The 10,929-nt window shown below is 48.3% G+C and overlaps 1 protein-coding gene across 1 annotated transcript in view; it reads right to left on the reverse strand.

The window, feature by feature from the left end:
- The window catches only part of PFN2 (profilin 2), a 67,355-nt gene extending 57,307 nt beyond the window's left edge, over positions 1-10,048 (reverse strand). Inside the window, exon 1 of the mRNA XM_068280801.1 lies at positions 9,723-10,048. Within this exon, the coding sequence (XP_068136902.1) occupies positions 9,723-9,854 (132 nt within the window). The 5' untranslated portion in view covers positions 9,855-10,048. The remainder of the gene's footprint in view (positions 1-9,722) is intronic.
- Between the last annotated feature and the right edge of the window lie 881 nt (positions 10,049-10,929).

Below are 10,929 nucleotides of genomic sequence, written 5' to 3' on the forward strand. Positions count from 1 at the left end.
GGCACTTCCACACCGGGGCGGTGCAGTATTTTACCGCACCCCACCGGCATGCAATGGAAGTCTAGAGACTTTTATACTGCAATATTACGGCGCAATGCAAGGGACGTTTTCACCGCATCCCCGACACAGGTCCAAAACTACATTACAGCGTAGCACTCCCCAACACGACGTCGCGCATATGCGGAAGCATATTTTTACAATACGCTTCTGTGCACTTCTGGATACCCCGCAGCAGGAAGTGACGGCCAGCGCGCGTCCCCCTCCTGCTTGGCCCAATGCCAGATGGGGGAACGACGAATGCCTGTTTCTGACAGTGCGGTGCAGCGGAAGCGAGCAAAAAAAAAAAAAAAAAAAAAAAAAAAACACGGTCTAAAAATTGCATTGCAGTGTGAACTAAGCCTGAAGGTGGCCATACACTTCTCCAGGGCTGTGGAGTCAGAGTCGAAGCAACTTTGGGTACCTGAATTCGGAGTTGGAGTCGATGGTTCCATAAACTGAGGAGTTGGATCATTTTTGTAGCAAATCCACAGCCTTGGTAAATATTAGACTAAAGAGTCGGAGTCATTTTGGGTTCCTGGAGTCAGAGTTGGAGTCGATGGTTTCAGAAGGGCTCTTTTACACCAGAGCCCGTTTTCTGCAGTGTAACGCAAAGTCGAAACTTTGCATTAACCAAGGTAACCCAACGCTGCATTTCGATGCGTTGCAGTATGACGCACCCAGGAGCTTTTCATCGTCGGGAGCCGGCGGTTTCCTGTCGGATTCATGAATTACTACCGCCGCTGATTGCGTCGCACCGCTACATCACGCCGACACGCCGCAGGGCATATAACGCGTGCAGGAGAACTGTGAGATGTAGAGCTAGATGTGAAAGAGCACTAAACTGAGGAGTTGGAGTCGGGAGTCGAAGTTACGTCGATTTTAAATTATGTGAAAAAAAAAACAAAACACACAAACTAACAGTTCTGCTCTGGCCAAGCTAAGGGTTAACAGTTTGGCTGCAGAAAAAAAAATGGAAATGAAAAAACGTGTCAGCTATAGCCGTGTAATATGAGCTTTCCAAAGGCTTGCAGGACCTTCTGCAGCTAATATATGACAGCAGCAGCCGCCACCTATGGCACAGAGCTATAGTGACAGCCTTGCTTAGTTTGTCTCGCCTTACAAAAACTGAGATACTGAGAACCGGCATCCCTGATCAATGTCCAAATGGATTGATTTGGAATGCCCTGTTCAATAACAGGCTTTCATTCTTCATATATTCTATATGCTTATACAATCTAATCTATAAGCCATTTCAGACATGGTAGAGTGCAGTGCTCACTTAACTAAGCCTCTTTATTACCAATTATGCAGGAGAACAGAGGCACCAAAAGGATAAGGGGAAGTTAAATGAGCTTAAAAACCAAATTCTTGGTAAATAGAGGAGGTAGTGGTGGACTTACCTCCTCCAAGTAGACACACAACGACTGTAGTAAAGACAGTTAATATATTTTATTTATGAACTCCAAAGATGCAACGCGTTTCGCAGGTTTGATCCCGCTTCATCAGGCAATAACAATGGAGCAATAGCATATGTGGTCAGTAGAAGAGCCAGGCACCTCTGTTTTTTTCCTCTTTATTACCAAGGCCAAGCAAAATCTCTGTAGGCGTTTATTAATATGGCACCAGAATCCGGCAGTCTAATTACACAACCATACTGCATTATACCTCTACCACAAAAAAAAAGTGAGGCCAACCCAATGCCTTCCAGGATCTCCAGGCCAGCCAGGCAATGACTCCATAAGCTGGCAGCCAGCAGTAAGGCAAGAATTAGCCAAGTAAGAAAAAGATTCTCACTTTAGGACCAGTTTCCACTATATACAGATTTGCAGCGTTTCCCCACATGGAAGCTGCACGGGGAAACGCTACCCATCTGTAACATGGCTTGCCGGCCAGATCACACTTCGGATGCAAAGTTTTATGCAGCACACAGTCGAACCCTAAGGCCTCATTCACATCATACGCGCTACTGTGTGCATTTTGGCAGCGCGTCTGATGTGTGACATGCAAGAATGGCAGAAGTGCATAGACAGCACTTTTGCCGTTACCATCATAGGCGCTGTGCAGCAGTGCGATGCGCTATCACACTGCTGCATGCATCTTTCAGGAATTGCAGAGCTGACCCATTCACTGTAGTGAATGAAATCAGCAGCGTAGCACATAGCGGCACATGATCATACGTGTTGCTTCCCGATCGCATGGCCATCTGCTCTAAATGACGTGAACGAGGCCTAAGTCATGCAGTGTTCGCCCCAGATTTTTTTTCCAGCTGAGTGGCATGAAAAAGTAGCCGGGTGGCATGAAATAATAGCTGGATGGGGAGAGATAAGATATTGCAAGGCAGGTGCTTCTCTGCTTACCTCAGAGGAGGAGGTGAGCAGGTAACAGCCGGGTGCTCACCAAAACTAGCCAGGTGGAGCACCCGGTTACAAGAGTCTGGGGAGAACACTGCCGTGCATGACACGACTTAGCGATTCGGGCTGCGGCTACTCAGCCAAATGAGAGCCGCGGCCAAATTGGAAATGAGCCCTAAGTTGCAAGCTTTTAGTAATTTAGCCTTAACCGGTCATGGATCCTGGGAGCCATGAAAGTTCTCCAATGTAAACGGTGGAAGAAAGGTGAACGAGCATGTGTAACAGCAGACTTAAGGCCAGTACACACCAAAAAGTGCTAGCATAAAAGCAAACGCTTAGCGCTTTTTGAAGTGATTTTTTTAAGGAGGTTCTAGGCATGTGCCCAGCGATTTTTGAAGCATGCCTAGTGGTTTTGGGAGCATTTTGGTGTAAAGGTTTTTTTTTAATATTTTGTTACAGTAGAGCTGTAACTGAACAGCTTCTGTAACAAAACTGCTTGGAAAACCGCTTTGATCTATCGCTTTTCCGAGCGATTTTCTACTTTCCTATACTAAACATTTAGGGTGAATCGTCTCAGAAATCAGCAAAAATGCTGCAGCGTTTGGGAAAAAAAGCACATCACTCTGGTGTGATCCATCCCATTCAAATATATTAGCCAAGTGCTTTTTGAAGCGCAAGTGTTTTAAAAAGCGCTCAGAAGCGCTCTTGGTGTGCAAAGTGGATCTGAACACATAACTTCCTCTCTGCACTAAACAATAAGCAACATCATAATCACCTTTAAAGAAAACCTATACTAAAAAAAAGTTCCCCTGGGGGGTACTCACCTCAGTAGGCGGAAGCCTCTGGACCCTATTGAGGCTTAGCCCTGTCCGCCTGAGTCCCACGGCGGTCTCACTGCAGCACATAGACCGCACAGGCGGCGATTGTCGGGCTGTGCAATATTTACCTTTTCTGGCTCCAGCGGGGGTGCTGTTGCGGCTCTTCCCACGGAGATAGGCGAAAATAGCCCATCTCCGTCGGGTCCGCTCTGCTGCGCAGGCGACTTGCGCCTGCACAGTAGAGCAGCCAGAAGGAGATTGGCTATATTCGCCTATCTCCGTGGGAAGAGCAGATACTGCGCCTGCGCTGGAGCCAAGAAGGTAAATATTTACATCGCCGCCGCCGTGGGACCGAGGAGGACGGGGGAAGCCTCAATAGGATCCGGAGGCTTCCCCCACCTGAGGTGAGTACATCCAAGGGGAGGTTTTTTCATTACAGATTTTCTTTAAAGAAACACATTCTTTATACAGCTGATACAAATCCTGCAATCTATCTATAGTGTGTCTACTTCCTGCTTTCATGGAAGCTGACATATTGTTCGCATCCTGTGTTTATCAATTAGTTCTCTGCCATGGCAGTCAGCTGAAACAGCTAAGAGATCAAATTACAACTTGCGCTTAGTCACAGATGAGGGTGAAATAGACAGGCTAAACTCTCTAAATAAATGCAGGGTGAATTTTTAGGTTTTTCTTCTGTCCTGTGCAGGAGTTCAGGTGTACTTTAAAGTCCTGTAGTGGATCCATGGATATAAATCCACTACTACATCCTGAAAGAGTAGCGTTTTAAAACTATCATTGCCATTTATTACCATGTATAGGTTTTCCTCTTCCTAATCCAGTCAGCTGGAAATTGTGTTAAATATATGACCATATCATGACTGGATCTGCAGCTCTGACAAGCCTCTCTGTGAAATCCCTCTTCTCCCCCTCCCTTCTGGTCAGTCATGCATTGTGCAAAGACAAGACAGCTGTTTTGCGTGTTCATGGCTGTCCAAAGTAAACCTGATAGCACTAAAAAAAAAAGCAGGGGACTGCACACTGGACAGCAGTTAGGGCTGGAACCCACAAGAGCGTTTTTTTGAGCATTTTGGCAGCGCTGCGATACGCTAGCTAGCGTTTTGCCAAAACGCTCAGCTGATGTTAATGGATGGGGCAACTTCCGCAGGAACGTTTGCGTCTCCCAGAAACGCAAATGCAGGACCTGCAGCATTTTGGGAGCGTTAGCGATTCAATGTAAACTATTGAAACGCTAGCAGAAACGCTCAGCAAAACCTAAACTGAGCGGTTTTGCTAGCGTTTTGCGGTTCAGCACACTGTACCAAAATTAAAAATAATTCACAGGACCAATCAGGATAAAAACGCGAAACGCAAAACGCTACACAACCGCTGAGGAAAAAAATACACTGTTGCAAAACACGACCGAAAACTCGCATGAATCCGCTTGCAAACCGCTCAGGCAAAACGCTAGCGGTTGCGTTTTGCGTTTGCGGATTTCAGTGGGTTCCAGGCCTTAGAGAGCATAACTCAACATGTGGAAGATGAAGAGGGAAGTCACAGCTTTAGATCAGACCATGCTAAGAATTTCACCAGTCTTTATAAGCATAACTGCTGGATATTCTCCCCCCAACTTTACCTAATTTTGATTTGCTCAGATAGTGATTGATTCCTACCATACACGGCAAACTCAGCTTCAATACATTTCAACATAACTATATTAAGCATCCATCAAGCCATAAACAAAGTACTGTTCAATTCACCGATCCCCTATCATTCCCGCCCCTCTCCCATGGAGCAGAAACTTTCCGTAGCCAAACAAACCTTTGATCGGTAAAACTGCACAAACTCCATAAACTGCACAACATTGAACCGAAGCACACATGTGCAGTGATAGAAAGCAGTCGTGGACATGCTATGCTTTCACTGAACCACTAGTTCCTGCTTGGGGAAACTTCAGAGAGGCTCTGTAGCCACCCTGGCGTTCAATTTCCCCAGGATTTCTGTGCAAAAAGTGGTTCAAATAATTTCAAATAATTTTCAAGGTTTTTTTTGTGTAATCGTTTTTTTTTTATATTGAAATCAATATAGGTTATTGTATTGAATTCCATTAAAAAAAAAAGGGTTTGCATTGAGATGTTGATGATGTTGTGTGACCCTGGTGTCATCAATGCCGATCGGCGGGGGACATGTCATTGCCGAGGGAGAAGAAAAATCTGCCAAGGGACATGGAAGAAGGCACTAGGGAAGCTATCAGAGGTTTGCGACGAGGGATCAGCACGCCAATGGTGAGTATAAAACCCAGATGTACAGCCAGGTATACAGGGAGCCAGATGTATAGCCAGATGTATAGGTAGTCAGATGTGCAGCCAGGTATATAGGTAGCCAGATGTTTAGTGAGCCAGATGTATAGGTAGGTAGGCAGATGTATAGCGAGCCAGATGTATAGGGAGCCAGGTTTGTGGGTGGGGGATCCCCATTCTATGTGTGCGGATGGCCTTGCCAGGTGGGGGCTCCTCATTCTAAGGGGGGGGATTCCCCTTTGAATGCGTGCAGATGGCCGGGTGGGGGCTTCCCCTTCTAAGGGGGGGGAAATCCCCCTTCTATGTGGGCGGATATCCGGGTGGGGGATCCCCCTTCTAAGGGGGGGGGGGGGAATCCCCCTTCTATGTGCGTGATGTCCGGGTGGGGGCTCCCCCTTTTCAAGCAGGAGAATACCCCTTTTATGTGGGCGGATGTCCGGGTGGGGATCCCCCTACTTTGGGGGGATCCCCCTTCTATGCGGCGTGCTGTGGGTGTCCCCCTCGTCCCATACGACCCCCCCCCCCTGTCTGGAGCACCTTGAGGTGGGATCTACTCACCCGAAGGCTCTCTCCTGCGGCGGCTGGCTCACTTCCTCCTCCATTGCCGAAGTCTCGTTCTCTGTGTAGTTACAGTACGAGGCTTGGTGACGTCACCAAGCCTCGTACTGTAACTACACAGACCGGGACTTCGGCAATGGAGGAGGAAGTGAGCCAGCCGCCGCAGGAGAGAGCCTTCGGGTGAGTAGATCCCACCTCAAGGTGCTTCAGACAGGGGGGGGGGGGTTGGGGGGAGATCGTATGGGAGGAGGGGGACACCCACAGCACACCGCATAGAAGGGGGATCCCCACCCGGACATCCGCCCACATAAAAGGGGTATTCCCCTGCTTAGAAGGGGGAACCCCCTCCCGGACATCACGCACATAGAAGGGGGATTCCCCCCCCCCCGCTTAGAAGGGGGAGCCCCCGCTCGGCCATCCGCACACATAGAACGGGGATCCCCCCACTCACCCACATAGAAGGGGGAGCCCCCACTCGGCCATCCGCACACATAGAAGGGGGATGCCCCCACCCGCCCGCATAGCCAGCGCATACTCTGCCCCGCTGGCTGCACAGGAATTCCCCAGGGTGGCTGGATGCTAGTTCTGCACGCTGGGGGTAGCACAGATCGCTACCCACAGCGTGCTGACAGGCATCCAGCCATCCTGGGGAATCCCTCTGATGAGGGAAAAGTGGAGCTGGTGGCGCAGAGAAACAGGAAATCTCCCTGGCAGTACTGCCGAGCCTGGCTCGTCATTACCACTTTCAGCAGGTTTCTGCTGGACGAGCCAGGCTCGTCATTACCGCCAGGGTGGTTAACTGATGGGGCCAGGTAAAGAAGATGAGGACCAGGAACAGGAAGGACCCCAATCACAACGAGCAGCATCACAGTATTTAGGAAAAAGTCATCTAGCCCTCCATGGGCTCGAGACAAATTTTTCCCTAATGCAGGAGTGCTTTTACCTGTCCAGAAACTGAACAAAATCCCAGTGACACCACGATTTGCCACCACTATAATGCCTATTGCTAAGCAATTATACATCGTATGACATCACAGCAGCAGGATAGCGAGTCATTACTGTCTATTTAATGTCTAATGACAGCATATGCGCAGTTACTGTGAACTGAACCCGTGCAGCGCGGACCATGTCTAACTCTAAGGCCTCATTCCCACTATAAGCGCTGCCATGCGCACTTCGCCAGCGAGTACAGTGCGTGACATGCAAGAACAGTAGAAGGGCATAAATAGCCCTTCTACCGTTCCCATCATATGCGCTGTGCAGCAGTGCAATGCGCAAATCGCACTGCTGCATGCATTTTTCAGAAATTGCAGCACTGACCCATACACTATAATGAATGGGATCAGCAGCGCAGATGGTATGCGATTGTACGCATTCCAATCGCACAGCCATCTGCGCTAATTGATGGGAACGAGGCCTAAACCCCATGACTTCATTACTAGAGAAGTGACGTACTATACATGCCAGTTTGTGTTTTTCTTCCATCTCTGTATTCTCTACAGTAACTGGACTTAACAAGGGCTGGACCAGAACTTTGCACGCGGCTAAGCCGATTTAGAAACCAAATCATTAACTGCCTAATGGCTTGCTTAACTAATCAGAATGTTAGGTAATTAATCATTATTTTCCGAATCTTATTAGACCTGTACAAAGTTCCAGTTCAGTCCATAGTAGTTTAGCTTCCTGCAGCGCCAATGAATGGTGTAAGGTCAAAATTTTAAAGTGCACCAGAGATGAAAGTCATCTCAGGTGTTATACTAATCTGGGGCTTCCTCCAGCCCTTTTGAGGCCGCTCGGTCCTATGCTGCCTTCCCGGACGGCTCCTCTCCCCAACTGGACAGCATGGTATACTGTCCCAGCCATGCTTCACCGCACGTGCGTGCCCCCCTCCCACGACCGCACTGCCCCCCCATAGCACCCCCACTCGCACTGGACGGAATGTTCTGCGCAGTAGTTACGACAAAGCCCGACCCCGACAGAATACCGAGCTGTCCAGCGGGGTACAGGAGTAGCCCAGAGAGACGACGAGGGACCAAGCAGCCACAAGGGGGCTGCAGGAAGCCCCAGGGTAGTATAAGTCTCAGGTTCACTTAAAGCTCATCTCTATTCACTGACCTTCTTAGCCCCTACTACAAGTTATTCCTTTCAGACTGGACAGCCAACATAACTGCATTGGGCCCGGTTCGCATTGCATGAAAATGGAAAAGGCATCAGTTTTTCATCCGTGACCCTATGCTGTTAGTGCGCAGCCAATGCTATGCATTAGTCGCTCCGCATTTATCGCAGCCTCCCCAAACGTGCGGTCCATACAGCAGACCGTACCATATGGATCCGTTCTAATGAAGCAATGTGAACAGATCCTATTGATTAACATGGGATTCCGTTCACCTCCGTTAGGATCCGTGAACCGGGCCTTATGCTGGGTACACTCTGAGATTTTTTTCTGGCCGATTTACTGTCAGATCGATTTTTTCTAACATGTCCGATTTTCTTTCCGATCGATTTTCCATTCACTTTGATAGGAAGTCGATCGGAAAATGCTCGGAAATCAATCGGAAAGCAAATCGAACATGTTGGAAATAATCGATCTGATAGTAAATCGGCCAGAAAATATCGTGTGTACCCAGCATTACTGTCAACAGAACAAACATTGCTCTGTTCTGCAGACAGCACTCCAGACACTGATGCCTGTCTCCAACCCACTACAATCTAGATTGTAAGCTTGCAAGGGCAGGGACCCCCTCCTAGTGTTTCTTATTCTGAAGTAATTTATCATATGAACATGTACCAGAAGTGGTGATGTCTCAAACCACTCACCAACATTGTCTGTATTTGTATTGCTGGTTGTCCTAATTGTACAGTTTAGAACCTCTCATATATCTATGTTCCTATTTGTATTGTACTATATAGTGCTACAGAAGATGCTGGCACTACATAAATAAAAAATAATTATGTTTAGAGCTGCCCAGTAACAGCGGTCCTTCAGTACAGAATGCAGGAATATAATCTTCTATAATCACAGGCCACCAGTGAGGTCACACACCAGGCTTTTGTGGTTACAGCAGTGACTGTAGCACCACCAGATCAGTGTTCTTGTGAAACCTGTAAGTGGCATTAAAGTGAATGGGGCGCACATACATGTATATTGTATCTACTACTAAAGGTTCGGGAATCGCAGGCCAGGGCTGAAATGCCTGCAGAACAGTGTGAAGTCTTCCCAGCACCGCATCCTACAAGGCCTGAGTGTGAAGGATAAAAATCAATGGGAGCACGCCATCTTGCAGAAGAACATGGTGTCAGCAGCGGGGGCGGGATTCACGAAAGCTGCTTACGTCAAATACGTAAATTTCATGATGACAGCAACCTGGGGCTACGCAAAAGAGTCTCAAGTGAAGGGACTGTGCAGCCGGCGGCCTGATGCGAAGTGGGAATAGCGGTCCTGCCAGTGGCTGCAGACATAGCGGATCAGGGGATGCAGTGCAGTCTATGCTGTGCTCAGTACGTAGCCGCATCATGAAGCCATCAGGCAGCACAGCAGGGGGTGTGCAGAATGATGCTGCAGCCGTTATCCTGCATTCTCAGGCATCCCCCGCCAGGTGCATCGCTGATCGCACATCACCCCACACACACACAACCCGTCATCGCCACTCACTGCTTACCGACAACGTCTGAAAGAAGCCCCCGGGGGTCGTCGCCCAGACGTATTTGGCGTCCACGTAACCGACAATGGCGGCCTCCTGGCAGCTGCCATCGGCCATCAGCATATCCACGTAATCCTGCCAGCCGGACATCTTCAGTGTGGGGGGAGGGACCGAGAGGTATACCGGTGCTGCCGGGGTAGGGATAAGGGTAGCCGGTACCGGGGATGAAGCGGCTCCGTCACGGCCGGAGATAATCTGAGCTCCGCCAGCCGGGAGAAGCCAAGGAAATAGGGCAGCGCCCGGGTGTAGCCCCCCTCCCCCTGTACTGCAGATCCCTCCGCCAGCAGCGGAAGGACACTGGCACACCTCCACGTGCAGGCGGCGCAGTCATTTCACAGCAGCAGTACAGGCTGTACGGGGCAGAGGCAGCGGAACACTGCGCCGGGGCTACCTGTGCCCGAGGGCCAAGCTGACTTTATTCTCGCTGCCATCATCTCTTCCCATCACAATGGTTATTCGTCTTCCATCTTACTAATTCCCAGATAATGGAAAGTCTAGGCTGTAGAGTCTGGAGCAAGAATGTACTGCCTGCTCATATTTAAAGAAAAGTTTTTATTATTGTGCTTTTTTTAAATTATGAGTTGCTGATTTAAAGAGGAACTCCAGTGAAAATAATGTAATAAAAAAAGTGCTTCATTTTTACAATAATTATGTATACATGATTTAGTCAGTGTTTGCTCATTGTAAAATCTTTCCTCTCCCAGATTCACATTCTGACATGTATTACATGGTGACATTGTTACTGTGGGCAGATTAAGGAGCTGTTGCTAGCTGGTCTGGCTTTAACAGACAGCTGTAAGCAGCTATTTCCTGTCTGAACATTGTTACATTGTGGCAGTTTGCCAGGAGTACCGTACGGTACCAGAGCCTCTTGTGGGAGGGGTTTCAGCACAAAATCAGTCATACAGCGCCCCCTGATGGTCTGTTTGTGAAAATCATTATTTTTCTCATGTAAAAGTGGGTATCAGCTACTGATTGGGATAAAGTTCAATTCTTGGTCGGAGTTTCTCTTTAAGGTGGCCACTAATGATACAATTTTCTGAACGATCGTTTACGAATTATTCTTGGAAATTATCGTTTGGGTCCACTAATGGACAAAAATCTCCTACCCAATCAGATCAATGAAATTAATTTGATTTTAGGATTGATTTCATTAATCTGATCG

Source organism: Hyperolius riggenbachi, chromosome 4 (genome assembly GCF_040937935.1).
Source record: "Hyperolius riggenbachi isolate aHypRig1 chromosome 4, aHypRig1.pri, whole genome shotgun sequence".
In the NCBI taxonomy this organism is placed as follows: Eukaryota; Metazoa; Chordata; class Amphibia; order Anura; family Hyperoliidae; genus Hyperolius; species Hyperolius riggenbachi.